General features: G+C 42.3%; 1 protein-coding gene across 1 annotated transcript; it reads left to right on the top strand.

The window, feature by feature from the left end:
- Positions 1–86: 86 nt before the first annotated feature.
- nup205 (nucleoporin 205) lies at positions 87–18,554 on the top strand. Its single transcript, XM_042411093.1, has 42 exons — positions 87–291; positions 1,510–1,652; positions 1,800–1,971; positions 2,195–2,339; positions 2,488–2,647; positions 3,203–3,431; positions 3,524–3,688; positions 3,816–3,991; positions 4,148–4,264; positions 4,561–4,698; positions 4,824–4,974; positions 5,340–5,545; positions 5,698–5,880; positions 6,129–6,179; positions 6,636–6,845; positions 6,971–7,208; positions 7,310–7,499; positions 7,721–7,841; positions 8,062–8,143; positions 8,234–8,398; positions 8,540–8,664; positions 8,822–8,936; positions 9,298–9,447; positions 9,799–9,873; positions 10,009–10,166; positions 10,294–10,374; positions 10,540–10,731; positions 10,992–11,193; positions 11,572–11,670; positions 11,893–12,041; positions 12,270–12,461; positions 12,602–12,723; positions 12,966–13,098; positions 15,495–15,621; positions 15,756–15,829; positions 15,985–16,113; positions 16,382–16,508; positions 16,767–16,939; positions 17,175–17,304; positions 17,486–17,614; positions 17,790–17,866; positions 18,003–18,554. Exons 1-42 carry the CDS (start codon positions 264–266, stop codon positions 18,153–18,155), a joined length of 5,982 nt encoding a protein of 1,993 aa, XP_042267027.1. The 5' UTR covers positions 87–263; the 3' UTR covers positions 18,156–18,554.
- Positions 18,555–18,586: the final 32 nt, after the last annotated feature.

Raw genomic sequence — 18,586 nt, 5'->3', positions numbered from 1 at the left:
CATAAATGACTTTTAGACTACTCTACTGGAGGACTACAATTCCCATCCGAGGGGTCCGAGGACCTTGCCTGAAGAGATTATACAGAATTGCAGCAGTGTTTAAAAAGATGTAGTTTACTTGTTTACTCAGTATACACATCAAATTAGAAGTGGAGATTTTTTGTTCAGCAAATGTGACCAAGCTATGCTTATGAAAACGTGATAGTTTTAAATTTCAGACCGGCACAACACCAGACGCTTCTGTCCGATTTTCAGAGTGTATCATGGCGGCGCAGATGGCGGTAAATTCGGGTATGAACTATATTTCTTTCATTAAGTAACTTAATTGCGTTCATTTCCAGCCACAGCTATTGAGTGCTGTTTTACATACATACATAATATACATGTTCGTTTTTAAGTGTCACTTTAGTCGTGTGTCCAATGTTTAGACCACATGGTGAGAGATCACTCAAGGCTGCTAGGCTAACGTAGCCTAGCCTGCAGTTTAACGCCAGGTTAGGTTAGTTGGTTTAAACTTAAGTTAGTAGACAAACACGTTTACACCTAACTTGTTTTCACGTTAAAATCATGCTATACGGGGAAACGTGACTTTTCTGAAACTCTCCAACATTCGTTAAATGGGTCGGCAGACGAGTTTACTTTATTTGGAAACAAAACTGAAACGAACTGACTTGTTAGAAGAAATATTTTGCATGTGTGGCATGTTTGTTTTGTTGTGTCACGCCCAACTGCCCAACTTGAACTGACAGGTTCTTGTAAAAATTATTAAAGTCAGTGTTAAATTAGCCACCAGCTGAGCCTGCTGAACACCTGTCAGTGTCAGTTGTTTACTTGCTGCACAGATTTATTTGTACAGACCTTATTGTTGCTGCTTAATGGTAACGTTGGCTAGACAGTAATTATTAAGTGTAACTGAATAACAAACCTAAAACTATAATAACAAACATAAAAGGTAAAGAAATACTTACAATTATGTAATTTATTATTAAGACAAGTTAATTGGTACTTGTCCATTGCTGACAATCTCATGGCCACATGATTTATACATGAGGACCACATATGTACTGGTAATGAAATAGGTTCACAATGTCAACGATATGAAAAAGTAATTTCCCAAAATCAGTCCTGTCAGAGACAACTACTTTGGATTATAGAACAGGATTATTGACCAGAATCATCTTTATTGGCCAAGTATGTTTACACATACCAGGAATTTGGTGGCTCTCAATGTAATTACACACAACACAACTATCTTCACAATGATTGATCAATGATTATTAGCTTACATTTATTGCCAGAATTGAGTCCACTTATGAGGGCAGGATTCAGCAAATAGAACTTTACAGCTATGTTATGCACCATACTGTATATGGGATACACATGATGCACAAGGTAAGAGATGACAATGCCAAGTATGGTTTTAAGAAAGTAGCACAAGAGGAGTGCTAGAGATCAGTCGTGTGCATGTGTGATGAGATGAGACCTTTGAGAGCTTATGTATTCATGTAGGAGCCAGTCTGTGGGGGCCGCTGAAGGAGCTGTGGGAGACAGTGGACGGGGCTGTGTTGAGGAGGCAACCAGAGAGCGTCCACCTCCTCGACCTGCAGCTGAAGAAACACAAACCGCACTTTCTGTCACTCTTTAAGAACCCGGTGAGATGTTGCACATATTTGAAAGTTAAATTCCCATTCTTCCTGTGTAGCCTGCAACAACCTTGGAGCAGATGGGACTAATGTTTTGGCATACACTGTGTCTGAGAGTTTAAAGTCAAGAACATCTGATCTTATCATAATTTTTAGCCTAAGAGTGCAGAGCAGAGAGAGAAGGTGCGTAAAGCCAGCACAGAAGGCATCGCCATCCAAGGTCAGCAGGGATCACGTCTCCTCCCAGAGCAGCTTCTCTCAGAGGCCTTCATCCTCAGTGATCTGTTTGATATTGGAGAGCTGGCAGCTTTGGAGCTTCTGTTGGCAGGTAAAGTGGACATAAGAAAAAGACATAACATACAAGTCTGGTAGTGAAAGAAAATATTGCAGAAAATGTGGTGATGTATTTTGTTTAATAGATACAGCACTCATTTGTATATAATTGCTATTTTGTTTTTGATTAGGAGGCGAAGCCTTGCATGACTTTGAGAAGTACAGATGGCTGATAATTTCTCACAACTGACTCTCTGAATATCCTCGTCTTTCTCCAGGTGAACACCAGCAGCCCCATTTTCCAGGTCTGACACGAGGACTAGTGGCTGTGCTCCTCTACTGGGATGGGAGGCTTTGTGTGGCCAACTCTCTGCGTACGCTAATCCAGTCACGCCATGGCAAGACCTTCACCCTGGATCTGAGGTAACAATGCTGTCTCCTCGTGCTGCTTTTAGTATTTACAAAGACGGAAAGCTTAAAAGCTCTACACCAAAAGTATGTTATTTTCCTTTTTTATTTTACTCACATATAATTTCTGCTTACCTGTACTGTTATTTGTTTTCTCACTTAGTGGAGAGCTGGTGGCTTTGACAACACGTTTTACAGATGAACTGATGAGCCAGGGTCTGACCAAACGCATCCTAACCTTGGTGTCAGAGATTAATGTGACTCGTGAGTTTGAACGGCTGCAGAAGGAGCGGGGCCTGGGCAATGAAAAGCACAGGAAGGAGGTGCGAGCCAATTTTTTGCATTAGTTTAACACAAACATAATCATCTTCCCATTATATTCATTATCAATCATACTGGACTACTGCAAAGCCAGTAGCTTTGTGGTTGTAACTGAATTAGAAACATCATGAGGTGGAGGAACATAAAGAGAGGAATATTGACAACATTTAACTAGGGCTGCAACTAATGATTATTTTCATTATTGATTAATCTGTCGATTTTTTTCTTGATTTTAAATCGATTGTTTGGTGTATAAAATGTCAGAAAATAGTGAAAAATCTCGATCACCGTTACCCAAAGCAGAAAGGGGCTTCCTCAAATGTCTTCTTTTGTCTCATCTAACAGTCCACAACCCAAAGATATTCAGTTTACTATCATGGAAAACTAAATAAACTAGAAAATATTCACATTTTGCGAAGCTGGAATCAGAGAATTTAGACATTGTTTTCTTAAAAAATGACACCAAATCGATTATCAAATGAGTTTGCGATTAATTCAATAGTTGGCAACTAATCGATTAACTGACTAATCTATATTTAACTTCCATTCTTCCTCAGGTTTCTGACCTCATCAAAGAATGCCGACAGGCCCTGGCAGACAGCCTGTTTTCATGGACCTGCCAATCACCTTTGACTGAAGATGACACTCTCGCTCTCATTGACCACCTGGAGACGGTGACAGCTCAAGCCGATGGCTCATTGGACAGTGTGAACATGGCTCTGGTCATGGCACTGCTCTACTGCTTGGATGTCAGCTTCATAGAGCAGGGGACTGAAGATAGAGAAGGTGAAAACACCTGTTATGTCTTCAAGTTGAACTTTTATTGAAGTCACTTAAATCCACTAAAAACTAAGAACTTGTGTGTTGTATTTCTCTAGATCTGCTGCAGGCGCTGCCCCTGCTGACAGAGAAGCAGTATGTGTCTGCAGTGCACAGTCGTCTGATGGATGGCAAACAGTGGAAGCTTCCGGGTCTGCAGGCTGTGTGTCGACTGGCCTGGGCTCTGTCACTCAGGGTCCTTTCCCAACTACCACAGGGCTCAGGTAAGGCTCCTATTTCTTGGATGTGCGTTGAATATGTCATCTAACCATTTGAAGAAAACCTTTTTTGAAGAAATGTGAAAATATTAGCCATTTAAATATAGCATGTTTGCATGTGTGTGCTGTGCAGCCCTGCATGATTTCACTGAGGGCGACGAGAATCTGGCTGACCAGGCTCTACTGGGAGACGTATTCTTATTTATGAAGGAAGGCATTCTGGGATGTGAGAGTTTTGCCCAGGAAGAGTTTTTCATCCGCCGCCTTCATTCACTCATCACCGACTTCCTTGCATTAATGCCAATGAAGGTGAGTGATGGCCTTTACAATGTTTTTACCAAAGTAAAGGATGTATTTGTATGGCTATAATGTTGTAACGCCCCCTTGTCAGAATTTGCTTCCTACTTAAATATTTAATTTACATGTATGTGCTTTTTTTTTTTTTTTTTTTTTTTTTTTATATAGGTGAAGCATCTACGTAACCGTGCGGATGAGGACGCCCGTCTGGTGCACATGTCCGTACAGATGGACAGTGAGATTCAAACGCCATTGCGCAAGGATTTAGAGCACCTCATGACCCTTGTCAGTCTTCTTTACACACACATATCTAACATCACCTTTTTGCATACATAATTAGTGAACTGAGGATGTTACCTTCAAAGTGATATAGAGATTGGATGTACTAAGTGCAGGAATAGAATAAGCTGCTATTTCTTACTCTCACTACTTCTCTGAAAAAGGCATGTGGGGATGTGCAAGTGCAGTTAGTAGACATTTAAGAACAGAAAAAAAAATATTTCTCAAAAATTTTGAGGAGTAAAAACTTAAGTTTAAGTTGTTAGTCACAATGTTGGTACCTTTTTGGTTTTTTTTTTCAGATCGGAGAGTTTTACAGTAAGGACCCATTTGGGTTGGAGCTGGGTCTGGAGTTCTGGTGTCCCACAGAGTCACTCCAACATACCTCCCTGCAGGGATCCTATCTGGGAATGGCACTGCAAAGGCCTCCACATAAACAGGTAGGAGCAGTGTTCTCCTTGTCCCAGCAAAAGTCTGACTGTGCTGACACAGAAATTAGTTGTAAAAGGTATCAAAATGTTACTTAATGTTGATTTTTTTTTTCTTTCCTGTGCTTTGGTTGCAGGTGGTTTTGTCCAAATTTGTGCGTCAGATGGGAGACCTTCTGCCCTCCACCCTCTATATCTCCTATCTCCGTATGCTAAAAGGTCTCGCCAATGGTCCTCAGTGTGCCCACTACTGCTTCAGCCTGCTTAAAACCAACGGAGCCACACACAGTAAGATCAGAGCGTTGCCATAACTTTTTCTGGAATTGAAGAAAAATGTACATTTTTGCAGACTGATATCTGAAACCAATGAACGTTTGAATGTGCAGCTGGGAGTAATTGATTAGATTTGTGATAATCTTGGATGAGCATTTCTTCTATTATAGTTTCTACTATTTTTGTGGTTTTATTCAATAGTTACTATGAAAGGACTGATGCACAGACTGCATATCAAATCCTAAGACTGTAGTTTCATGGTCAATGTGTCAATTTAATTTCAAATTTAGGTGATATGAACATCAGATTGAAAAAGCCTATTGCTTTAGTTAAATGTTTATCCAAATAAATACCAACTAACTTGGTGCACATTTATGCAGGTGACAACATCCAGGGAGTATCAGGCAGCCCAGTGTCCTGGGAACACTTTTTTCACTCCCTTATGCTCTACCATGAGAACTTGCGAAGAGACCTTCCAAATCCAGATGCAGCACAATACCGCCACCCACCACTTAGAGGCATCACCCAACGAGAGCTGGAAGGACTCACATCATTTTTGCAGTTACTCACTGCCATCATTACATGGGTATGTCACAAAGATATGTGTTTTTGTGTTCATATTACTTTGATGTTGATGTTTTCCACACTTCTAGGAAAAGTTATTTATATTCAGGTGGCTGAGACTGTTTTAGGAAATTCTTAATCTAACTGTTGATGTGCTGTGTGTGTGTTTTCCAGAGTGAAAATGCTCGACTGGCATTGTGCGAGCATCCCCAGTGGACCCCAGTTGTAGTGATGTTGGGGTTGCTACAGTGCAGCGTTCCGCCCGTCCTGAAGGCTGAGCTTCTGCTCTGCCTGGCGGCCTTTGGGAAGTCACCAGAGATCGCTGCGTCTCTCTGGCAGTCACTGGAGTACACACAGGTTGGCCTTTATAAATACATACAACTGCATTTTAGCATTTGTCATATGAATAACGGACTTCTCTAAAATGCTGAGGATCTAGTCTGAAGTTGTATACTCCTGTCAATAAAGGGCTCAAGTATTCTACTATCATCCTTGTCTAAAACATTTGATTCTCACTGTTGTGAGAGTTTTGCATCGTGTGCTGTTAGACATATTTTTGCGGCAGATTTTCTAAAGTTTTGTAACTCCATGTTCTTTTATCACAGATCCTTCAGACGGTGCGAGCCCCAGGACAGAGGCAGGCAGCTGGAATTGAGGTGAGTATTTTTTTTGTCTTTGGTGAATATGATGCTGGATTCTCACCACTCAACTCAGTCTGAAAGGCAGTTTTGCACTCTCAACGTAAAGAAAGGCAAAAAAGAAGGTTCATTAGTTGGAACAGCAAAAAATTAGACCACGTGGGGCTTCCAAGATCATTTTTAATTTGTTTTGCAAAAAGACAACATTTGACTGATGTCCTAAATTAAAATACATATAAGAAAAAATCAAGATTCAAATGTGTTGTAATAGAAAATAATGCAGACAAGAAGTGTGTGAGTTGATGTCTTTTTAAATGTTATGTTGTGGTAAAATTAGCACTTTGTAATTGGGTCTCTGATGCTGAGCCACATCATAGATGATTTATTTTGTTTTATGTGATGGTTCTCATCATCAATAATAATCCACTGAAACCTCGGCTGGCAAACGTTCTGACTTGTTTTCTGGGCTCTCAGGTGGAGCTGAATGAGATCGAGTCGAGCTGTGAGGAGTACCCTCTGACACGAGGCTTCTGTCATCTGATCAGCACGTTGGTGGAGAGCAGTCTGCCTGTTAATTTGGGTGCAGGGCTACGTGTGCCAGGCTTTCAACCCTACCTGAACTTCCTGCGTGACTCTGTGTTCCTCGCCTTCCCCACGAGAGCGTATCGTCGCCCAGCTGAGAAGGTAAAGTGCAGTGTAGCGCTCTCCCGGTGCCTTCACGAGGTGACGACATGTAACTGAACTGCAATATGCATGCATGCTCTTTTGACCTTCACATATATCTGTTCTTTTCTTTTCCTTTCTCTCAGTGGGAGGTAGCTGACTCCGCCCTGGAAGTGTTCCACAAGCTACTTCGAGACTATGAGCCGCAGCCGTCAGACTTTGTCCAGGAGATGGTGGAGCTGCAGGGAGAGCAGGTCCAGGCCCACAAGCCCCCCGGGCACAGCATCATGTTCCATCTGCTCAATGACTCGCCCATGCTGGCGCTCTGCCTCAGCCTGCTGGAGGAGGGTGTGCGCCAGCTGGACACTTATGCGCCCTTCCCTGGTGAGAGAACATACGCAGCTGCTGTCAGAGAAAGAGGGCTAGATTGCTTGTGGGTGTAGTTGTTTATTCTGACGATATGCTACATTACTTCTCCCCTACAGGTAAGAAGCACTTGGAGTCGGCGGTGATGCACTGCCTGTGCCTACTGGACTTGGCTCTGCAGAAGGAGGTGGTGTTCATGGATCTCCTCAGAGAGAGCCAGGCCTCCCTGCTGGTTTCACCACTAGAACAGCTCCTACAGGGGGTCAGTCCTCAAACCCGCAGGGCTGATCACATCGTCAATATTGCCAGGTAAGAGCATCCAGGTGGTGCTACAAGCTGTGATATTGACCCTGTGGTTGTGATTTTTGCTGAATCTGATCTTGTTTGCATTTCCCGTCTCCATTTTTTTTACTAGTTAGTAAAGTTTTATATGTCAGATCTCACCAGGAGGCATTGCACGTCATGTATCAAGTAATTATACTCCTTAAAAGGCAGAATGAGTGTAACTAAGTTATGTTTTCCCTTGGCAGGTATCTGTATCACAGCAGCTCCAACCCAGAGGCTGCCTTCCAGAGTGCCAAGATCCTGCGTCGTATCGCCAACTACCCCAACATTCAGATTAGACTGGTGGGAGATTTCACACACGACCAGGTACAAGCAAGTCTGAAGCCTGCAGGATATTTTACAAAATGATAACCAGTTAAAAAAAAAATACATATATTGTACAGTAGTTTTATTTATTATTATTTGCATATTTTACTTATCATTCCACTTTTGATATAGACCTTTCAATGCGGATAAAATTAGAATTAAACTTATTTTTACTTTTGATGTTTTTGAAGTTAAGAGCTTTTTTGTCTCCGTCCCTCAGACTGTAAGTGACAAGCTGATGGCAGGCTTTGTGGAGTGTCTGGACAACGAAGAGGCAGAGGAAGGAACAGAGAAAGGAGATGGTGAGAGACACGTTCCTCATCAAGACTTATTGATGTCTTATTGTTATTAAAACTATCACACTAGAATCCACCTTCTTCTTAAATTTCCAGACTCAGACCCACAAAAGAAGGTGGCAAGAATACGACACGAAACCCAGATCCATATCTTAAACCTTCTCATCACCTCTTTGGAGCTGAAGACGCCCAATCTGGCTCTGTATCTCCTGGGCTACGAAGTCAAGAAGCCCGTGTCCTCAACCAACCTCCAGGACCCAGGTCAGACCACAACCACAGCCTCTCACATGCTGATTCTGATAGCTGTTGTGATTTTAGCATCATTTTGGGGGGGTTTCAGGTAGCAGAGAGACCATAGGGTTATCACTTAGTTGACTTCATGATGTTTGTTGTGTGTTACAGGTGTGTTGGGATGTCCAAGGAGCTGCCTGCACGCCATCCTGAGTCTGCTGCAGAGAGGCACTGAGAAGCGATCAGGACCTGTACTCACACAGCAGGCCCCACATCTCGCTGAGCTCTGCTACCAGGTCTGCTTCATTCTCTACTCTGAATGCCCAGATATGAAACACTTTGACATGTAGATCAGTCTCAGTAGCATCTTTACTTTTGCATTTTAGGCCTTGTTGTATGAATATGTATTTGGAACTAGTGTGTGCTCCATATGATGATTCATCTCGCTCTCAGGTGATCTACCAGCTGTGTGCCTGCTCAGACACATCTGGACCCACCATGCGCTATTTGAGGACCAGCCAGGACTTCCTGTTCTCTCACCTGCAGCACTTACCCTTCATCCTGCCCAGTGAGTACAGGGTCACTCTTGATCCCTTTGGTCCTAAAATATGGAATAACAAGAGCAGAAATAACTGGTTTCCTGGCTTAAGGAAATAATGAATGGAAAATGTGTGTCCTTGAAATCTAAATATAAAACACAAAGCCAGGAAATGGCATAAATAATGATTTAATTTTACAAAGCTACAGTACCATTTAAAAATTTGGACACTTTCTCATGCAAGGGAATGAAAAAGCGTGTACAAACTTTTGACCTTGTTGACTGGATGTATGTCGCTGTTGAAATGTGAATGTATAAATTGTTGAAAATGCAATAACAGTAAATGATCTTTTCCTCTCATGTCCTTGATTCTACTTTCTGCTCCCCTCAGGTAACCAGATTGCTGCCCTCTCACAGATGTCTTGGCTCATGAAAACGGCTGCAATCGAGCTGAGGGTGACCTCGCTGAACCGCCAGCGTTCACATACACAACGCCTCGTCAGCCTTCTGCTGGATGACCAGCCACACACTCAGCATACAGGTATGGGATGTGTTACCACGGGTGTTTGTCCTCTAAGGGAAGAGGAGTTTGATTCTCCAGATAGAAGGCATTAATAGTTACTCTTTTCAGTGGATGAGTATGTCATATTTCCTTTGTTGAAATTATTTGATGTTTTTTTAATGACAGTTGGCATTTTATTTTTCACGTGTATTGGTTTTACAGAAATTTGTATGAGATGTTACTCTTAATAGTAGTTTAAAAGAACTTTAAAAGTCATTTGTCAAAGTCTGCCAACATCCTCACATGCACACTCAAACTCACAATCACCACGATTGCACAACAAAGCTACTCAATGCATTAACCTAACAATCTCGTAATTTTTCTTCTTAGCTGATGGGGAATCAGGAATGGAGGAAGAGACCAGATCAGTCAGTGGTTTCCTCCACTTTGACACAGTTTCTAAAGGTTTGTTAATCCTTTTGTACACATTTTAGTTGAATATTACAAGCTAAATACAGCCTGGTCATGAAGGAGCTTGTTTCTTTAGATTTATACCACATTTGTTTTGACTCTCATCAAGTCCTTGTTTAATGCCATCAGTGCGCAGGAAGTTGCTGAGTGTGCTGGATGCCATCGAGTTCAGTCAGGATATGCCTGAGCTGCTGCAGCTCGACTTCTTCGAGCGCACTCAGATAGAGCAGGTGATCTCCAACTGCGAACATGTCAACGAGCAAGGACACACTGTGTGCAATGTTAAGGTGAGTTTGTAGGTTGAACATGTGATCTCCTCATTCTCTATTTGTATTGTTTCATGTTTTTTTTTAGTGTTTGATCTGCCACTGATCCGTAGTCTGATGTCATATTACGTTTTAATTTTCCTCACAGTTGCTTCATAGAGTGCTGGTTGCTGAGGTGAATGCGCTGCAAGGAATGGCAGCCATTGGACAGAGACCCCTGTTAATGGAGGTGAGTGAAATCAAAATAACGGGACTTTTTTTGTGTGTTGTAACTTGAGCAACACGTTTTTTTTTTTTATGTGTGGGCCAGAAATAACCAAAGAGGAGCCAACATGCATTGGACTATTTTTTTTTTTAATTGTAGTCTCTTTTCATGCTGGGTGTATTCTCCTAGGAGGTGAATTCGATCCTGCAGCAGGTGGTGGAACGTAACCGCGTCCGTCGGAGTCTGAGTGCAAAGCGACATGCGCTGCAGTCCTGGAGGAGCCTGGTGGAGACGCTTCTGACCGCCTGCCCTGCCGATCTCATACCTGCTGATGACAGACAGCTCATCATCAGAGACCTGCTGCTAGACCTGCACGATAAGGTCAGTGTGGATGTTTGTCACATGGAGGGTGGAATTATTGCATTTTCACTGTTTTTTTTGGATGAAGTTGTTTATGAAAAACTACCCCATACTCATAGTAGGAAACATCATTAAGGATGTAATGGCTTTTATTCAGCATTCATTACATTACAAAACATGACAAATCGCTGGTGAGTTTCTGCAAGAGTTGACATTGCTAATACCTAAAATCTATCGGTTGCTTTAACAACTAAATGTAAATGTAACCATGTGTTGTCTAGGTATTATCTGAGGATGCAGCAGGAGAACTGATGCCCATTGTTGCTGGAGCAGTCTTCACTCTGACCGCCCACCTCAGCCAATCAGTGCTGTCTGAGCAGCAGCAAGGGGTGGGATTAGAAGCATCCTCCGGCTTTGCCTCAATCGCCAATTCCGCCCTACACCTGATCCTCCGCAAGCTGCTGGACTTCATCCTTTGTACTGGTTAGTGATAACTTCAAACCCATTTCACTCAGAAAGTCATATTTTCACACGAACACACGTTTTATCCATGTCTGACCATTCAGGCCACGCTGGTCACAGAGTCATCGCCATTCATACAAGACCTGTTTGCAATTGAAGGTCTTAACATATTACTGTTGAACAGGGTTGACGTGTTTTGATTAAAAGTGGTTGCTAGAAATTTTGTGTTTATGTGGGAGATTCTGATCTTGTGTAATTTCATGAATTACTCTGCTCTGAAGTTAGAGCTTCTAAACATCAACCTGCTGGGAGATTTTGTAATTTTGGGGGTTCTATTGTGTTCATATTAGTTAGGATAAATATTGGTGTGATTTATAATATTGTCCTTTGCACCTAAAGGAGGTGGATACCAGCGTCTGCGTGCTCACCTGTATGGCTCCCTGCTGTACTACCTTCAAATCGCCCAGAAACCTGACGAACCAGACACTCTACAGACAGGTACCACACAGAAACATTAATAGACAAAGTATGGGAAATACGCAGAGTTTATTTAGATTTCAACTGTGTTGTAATTTATATTTGGTGGTATTTTCTCTCATAAGTTGTCAGACTGCTGTAGGACATATTTTACATGAGTCTCCTCGTGTTATTTCAAAGGGACACCGTCCAGATTTTGTATTCTGAGAAAATCTCTCTCTCTCTCTTTCTCCGTCCCTCCAGCTGGGAAGGCAATGTGGGAGCGTCTCACAGCTCCTGAAGATGGCTTCTCCAAGCTGCAGAGAGAGAACCTCGCCATCATCGAGAGCTACGGCAAGGCTCTCATGGAGGTGGTGTGCAGGGATGCCTGCGACGGCCATGAAATTAGCAGGGTAAGAGCCAAACCACACAGTCCTTAGCACAGTCTCCCACTAACATGAAGTTAACATGTTGTCACTGGAAAATACATACAAAGGTCTGTTGAGAGGCTTAATACATATGAGAGAATTCAGTCTAAATAGCTGAGACAAACACTGCTCTATTTTATTGATCACCTCGCAAGAGTCTTTCTACACCCTTTGCCTACTTTGACATCATTTTCTCATCTCCCTGTCCGTCAGATGCTAGCCCTGGCAGTGCTGGACCGAATCCTGTCCATAGACCGTCAGAATCAGTGGCTGGTGTACGTCTGCAACAGTGGCTACCTGCGGTCATTAGTGGAGAGCCTGAGACAGGATGACACCGCCCTGCAGAGCCTGCTCACACCTCAGCCGCCCCTCCTCAAACCACTCTACATCTATGAGAGCAAGATGGTGAGAAGACGTGAACTGCTGCTCACTTTAAGGACTCTTTAAAATACTAACTCCAAAATCCCCATAAGACCAGTAGTCTCTATCTAAAGCCTCTGTGAGTACAGGATTATGAAGGAACAAGCTCTGCTGTGTGTTTTCAGGCTCTGCTGACTCGTGTGGCTAAGACGGGCCAGGGAGCCGTGGAGCTGCTGCGCTGTGGCCTGGTGGCACAGCTGATAGAGTGTCAGGTGTTCGACATGGTGCCTGACAGCGATGCACACAGGTATGGGTGTGGAAAGGGAAGGAGAAAGCATCTGTACATTTCTTACACTCAGACCTGACTTCTCAATTGATTGGTGTAAAGAATGAACTATATGTTGTGATGATAAATCCTCACTAAAGCAACACAATTAGAAGCAGATAGAAAAGTATGGACATTTTGAACAAGTTGATCAGCATCTTGTCCCTCAAGGAGAATTTCAAATACCCATTTTCACTTCATTCCTGTACCCTTGTGGTCTACAGGGTGATGAGGGACCCATCTGGCTTCATCCCCAGCCCTCTGGACCGCTACAGGCAGATTCTTTTACCAACCCTGAGGCTCTTTCAGGTGATCCTGACCTCTACCACTATGAATCACCAGCAGGGGGCAGCACAGGTAAGCACAGATACTGTATCACAGTTCTTCTCTGGATATTTTTTTGTTAATTCTGCTGTGAAAATCATAAAAGTCAGTATGTTATTAATGAGTCCATTACACCATTAAGTGCAGTTTTGGCTTCTTCTGGCTTTGTTTACACTTGCTGAGGTTGATGATGCAGGTGAAGCAGGACTTGGTCTTATGCTATCCTTACACCAAGTGACGTCTTAAATGATTTCACTGTTGCAGACAAATTTCCATTGTTGGAATAAAATCATGAGAGTCTTGCTAGAGTTGTGGTGAGCTTCCGTCATCTCGATTGTTTGGTGTAGGGTGGCCATAAAACTCATTCGCAGCTGTCTTAAGTCAGTCTTTTTCTCATCTTGACGTTCCGATAAAATCAAACATTTTTAATATTATCTTAAGTCTTTAGTCTTGGCTGATGCAAATAGTGAAGTTCGATGATGTGAACAGTGTCAACAACCAGGTGCGCTCTCTCCAGCACCAAACAGGAAGCAGTAAACCAAGTAGTTACTGTGGCAGCCTAAAAAACACATGATAGACAGTGATTTAACAGTGGCATGAGACCGTGTTTACTTCAGCGTTAATTCACCAAGCGGCACTTATTTTAGTGAAAAATCTTTAATTTTTGAAACAGTTCATTTCTCATTCCCACTGTCTTCTCCCACTTAAATAGTGCACCTAACCAATAGAGGCAAGTTGAGGCGACAAAATCCAAAATGTAAAGTTTGTATGCAAATACAGTTTATTTTTAAGGATTATATTGATGCTGAATTGACGACTGTCGTCATATGACGCCTTTTATCTTGTGTTTTTAGAGTTATTGTTTTTGAGGACACGTTATTGTTAATATGTCATATTTCTTGAAGGGAGTTTGGCGTAATATTTTCCAAACTGCAAATATGTATATTTGTTAACATTTTGTCACCAGGTAACTGCTTAAGTATGATAAGGTTCTCTGACATTGACTGCTGTTAGTTATTGGTTTGATTAATGTTTTACAGCCTAATGATATGTGTTTATATTGATTACTGATGGTGGCTGATCAGGCTAATTATCAGTTAATTGTACTCAGTTTCTAACAGCAGTATGCAGTAAATGGTTGCCCTTTGTGTGTGTGTTTTTAAACTACTTTCCTAATTAAACATGATGTGCTTGACGGTGTTATTAATGACTCCTAATGAAACTTGAAAGCTCAGCATTCTCGTCCTTTAGCTTCCCTTTTTTATAAGTCACATTTACATTTATGCATCCAGAAAAGGTAATATTTCTCCGTATAATATGACCTCCTCTTCCTGTCAGTTGATGTGTCTGCAGTGTATTTACAGGCCAGTTGGAGAAGTTAAAAACGTGACTTTCTGCCTTTGTATTATTACTCAGGCTGCTGCTGCTTCTACTGTATTTCATGCAATTTACAGGGTTTCCAAACAGAAATGCTCAAACATCTTGCAGCTGAAAGTGCTCCAGATAGTTAATGGTTGAAGATGGTTTCTGTGGGCAGCTGCGTATTAACTGCGTAGCTTTTTTAATGTTGTAAAAATACAATCATAGGATGACTTTTCAAAATTTAAATTTGTTTTTAAATGAAAATGAGTTGATAACAGGAACATTCAGCGTGTAGTGTCTGTTGTTTCTCTTCACAGTTGTTCAGTTACAACCGAATGCATTAACTAATGTACATTATCTTTTTGGCTGTTTTTTCGGAACAAACCACTGCACACACAAGGGCACCAAAAGCTGCTTTAGTTTCTGCTCCATTGTTCAACAGTTTTTCTTCTTGTTGTCCTCGGGTCAAATTTGACCCGTTTTCAAATGTTTTTATATCAGAAAGATGGATTTCTTTCATCTAATTGCCTAAATGGATGGTTCCATACCACACACACTTTGCAAGTAAAAGTAATGATCACAACTTTCATTGAACTTGGGGTGTTTTATTAAAATTTACAGCATCTGTGGACGTTTGTCCTCCCGAGTCAAAATTGACCCGGGAGGACAAAAGTTGCATGGTCGACGGGAAGACAACAGGAGGGTTTATTTCCACCAGGAGCAGGATGGGAAATAATCTCAAAAGGAATCTAGTTGTAGTCTTGCAAATAGTGACCCTGCAAGATCCTCAGTCTTTGCAAAAGCTTATAGTCTGTGACTGAAAACTCAGTGACTTATGACACATTGTCTTTCGATGTGAGAGTGTGTCAAACTTTATTCTTTTAAAAGTATTTTCAAAGTCTTGTAGTGTATAGTAGGCATTAGCATATCTTGGACAACTTGAATTTGCATTGCATTTTCTATGTATGTTTTTTTAACTGTAAACTTACATTCTAACTATCGTATAACCCTGTCTCTGTGTGTGTGTGTGTGTGTGTGTGTGTGTGTGTGTGTGTGTGTGTGTGTAGGTCCTTCAGTGGCTGATAGTCCATGCAGACACCATTCAGTCCCTGTTGCGCTGTCAGGAGCTCAGTAAGGGAGCTCTGCAGGAGCTCTCTTTGCTTACTGGCATCATTAGTAAGACAGCTCTGCCAGGTATAAAAATAACCAATCACATCAACCGGAAAGTGACTCTTTTTATTCACTTTGCTATCTACCCTCTGCAAACCACATATTCACATGTCTGAAATGAGTCAGCGGTGTTGATTATGTGCCGCTTTGTTTCTTAGGTGCCCTTGAGATGGGCGGGGAGGTGAACAGTGCTGCTCTTATGGAGTTCCAGGGTCACATCAACAGATTCCAGGTTAGATTGCTGGTGTTGTTTTCATCACATATAATATATACATATAGTTTTTTTTGTCTTTTGGATGATCTTGCTCACAACTTTTTTTTTTATCCATTCTCCTGCCAGCTTTCCTATCCCTGCTAATATGTGTTCTTTTGTTTTGTTTTTTTTAGCGTCTATGTCTGTCCCTGCTAGGTCGTCTGGCAGGGAGTGAGCGGGAGAGGTTGCTAAAGCAGGCTGAGATTGCTGCACCCGGAGACTCAGCAGAGCAACGAGAGGAGATGGAGGTGGCCATGCAACAGGTTTGAGGAAACGTGTTCTTTTAAATGGAGTAATAAGAGATACATGGGTGAGGGGGGTGATGACGGCTTGGTTTCCTTGAAGTTTATTCTCAGTAACTTCCCTTTAAGCATTAAGAAATCATCAAGTATACCTTTCAGGTATTCCAGCAGTACAAACAACAGTAGGAAGATGGCATTGAAACGTGTGTGGAGTCTTATCTCCATATTCATGATTATTCATCAGTTCTCCAAAGTCGGTGACCTGAGCAGTGTTGTCCTCTGTCCCCAGGTGTGTGCTAACATCATGGAGTACTGCCAAACGTTGCTGCTGCAGAGCTCAACCCAGGCCCAGTTCAGCATCTGCCTCTTCAGCCCGTCTGGCAGTGAGCCAGCTGGCAGGGATGGAGGCCGCGCAGGTCAGTGATATTCTGCCTGTAGCCAAGAAGAGGGAAAGGGAATCAAACTTGTCAATGTACATAAACTAACTAAATTGTCTACTTTTTTATGGTAATAGTTCCCCCCATTTGTAAATTCAATCCTTTTCAGTGTCTGAAATCTGATATGTCAATTTAGAAAACCAGAATCTCATGAGGCCCTTTAGCTTTACGAGCAGCACTTATTCACTTTCCACATGTATGAGACTGAACCCTGTGGCTCTTTTTTTTTTTTTTTAGATCTCTTATCCACCCTGCCGTCGATGGCTTACTCCCGGGCCCCCAGTCTGGGCCTGGTCCTATACCTGCTGAAGAACAGCGCTGCTGATTTCTTCCGGTTCCACCAGAGTCACAGACAGAGCCTGGGCAAACTGCAGAGCCTGGATCAGCTGCCTCCTGAGGAGCTCAAGGAGGTAATGATCGACCATCACACTAATTCACTTAGTCTCACACTCACCACACTGCTGTACACACTGAACAAACTCAATTGGAGATATTTGTTACCTTAGATACGCTTTCTGTTTCTATTTATTTGCAGATTTTACAAGTTAAATGACGAAGAAAAAAAAATCTATGCTTTATTTTAAGCACCTTATTGGCTCCAATATGCTTTGTCCTCAGTTCTAACCACAGACATCTTCTCTGTAGTTGTGCCAAGGCCTGGTGTCAGGCCCAGGAGGGGTGGAGAAAATCTCATCAGTCCAGAGGAGCTTGCTGGCCAAGAGACGACTGGTCCAGCTGATCAACAACAGAGCCAAGCTGCTGGCCCTGTGCTCCTGTATCCTTCAGCACAGTTGTAGTCAAACGACAAACAGTGTTAGACTAAATGATATTAATTTTAACCCGTTTTCAGCATAACAGAATTAAAACTCAACTCGCACCTTGTCCCTCACAAGTTTGTCTTATGGAGTTCTCTGAAATGAGCTGCTGTGAAACACCTTGACCTGCCTCTTCCTCAGATGTTATCGAGACCTGTTTATTTGTGTTGTGGCGCCACCTGGAGTACTACCTGTTGCACTGTACCCCCACTGACCCCAAGGACTCCCTGTTGCCTGGAGCCAGTTTATATAGATCACGCCTCACAGACGGTGAGACATGATGTTGGAGATAAATGTACATTTGAGTGAAAAGAAATGAATGAGACCTGACAAAGCTAGCAGTTAACCTGCACAACTATTGTATCTGTTCCCTGGCTGTGGATTTGAGTGAATTCAGCTTGATTGTAATCATGTTTATTTATATTTATATATTTATTTTCTTCAGACTCGTTTGGTGGTTTGCAGTCGAGTGCAAGTCGTGGACTCGGTCTGTCCCGAGTCAGTCAGCAAGACCTAGACCTGGTAAGAAATGGCTGTAAACCGGCAACTAGCTGCATGAGCATATTGCACACTTTATTGCTTTGACAATAAATATGATTCATGTAAACAGTATTCCTGATCCTTCTTTTTTTTGTCTCCTCTTCGTGTGTGCGTGCAGCTGAAGAGCGACATGGCCGCAGGTTTCGGGGAGGCTCTGCAGAGGAAGCTGTTGGAGGTGGAAGGCTTGTACAGCCAAGTCCGCTCCAGGTACACCTTCATCCAGGCTCTGGTCCGCAGGATCCGTGGTCTGCTGCGACAACCCAAAAGTTGAGACAGACACATGCAAAGACTGGCTAACACCCCAATTCCCTCTTTCTTATAAAATCAAAACCTCTGCCACGCGTAAAGACGAGCAACACCTCGAAACTTTCTAAGGACTCCCGACTTTTTGTCAGTTTGCTTTTTCTGACATCACTCCTTTTTACTCTTCCACTTGTTCTCTTGAGTATTACGTTAACGCCATCACAACATGTGGTGCATTCTTTATGACCAATCCAAATTATGCTGACTAACGCCGTACAAGGAGCGTTCCTCACAGAAATGAGGAAATGTAACTTGCAGAACACTTATGGATTTTTTGTAGTGAAGAGGAATTTGATATTCTTGTTTGGTCTGATTTCTTTCTTTTTTTTTTTTCTTTCGTGAAAATAAATGTTTTCTAAATCTGTTACATACTTGTCTCATTCATACATAACACACTCA

The sequence above is a fragment of the Thunnus maccoyii genome, chromosome 5, assembly GCF_910596095.1.
Source record: "Thunnus maccoyii chromosome 5, fThuMac1.1, whole genome shotgun sequence".
In the NCBI taxonomy this organism is placed as follows: domain Eukaryota; kingdom Metazoa; phylum Chordata; class Actinopteri; order Scombriformes; family Scombridae; genus Thunnus; species Thunnus maccoyii.
Note: the sequence above shows the minus strand (reverse complement) of the source record. Positions and strands in the feature narration are given on the sequence as shown.

What these genes read in the sequence shown, in the direction of transcription:
- nup205 (XM_042411093.1), top strand. Translation starts at nt 264, where the DNA reads ATGGCGGCGCAGATGGCGGTAAATTCGG. An exon ending in TAGAGCACCTCATGACCCTT is followed by an intron (nt 4,265 to 4,560) that starts GTCAGTCTTCTT and finishes TTTTTTTTTCAG; the next exon opens with ATCGGAGAGTTTTACAGTAA. An exon ending in AACCAACGGAGCCACACACA is followed by an intron (nt 4,975 to 5,339) that starts GTAAGATCAGAG and finishes ACATTTATGCAG; the next exon opens with GTGACAACATCCAGGGAGTA.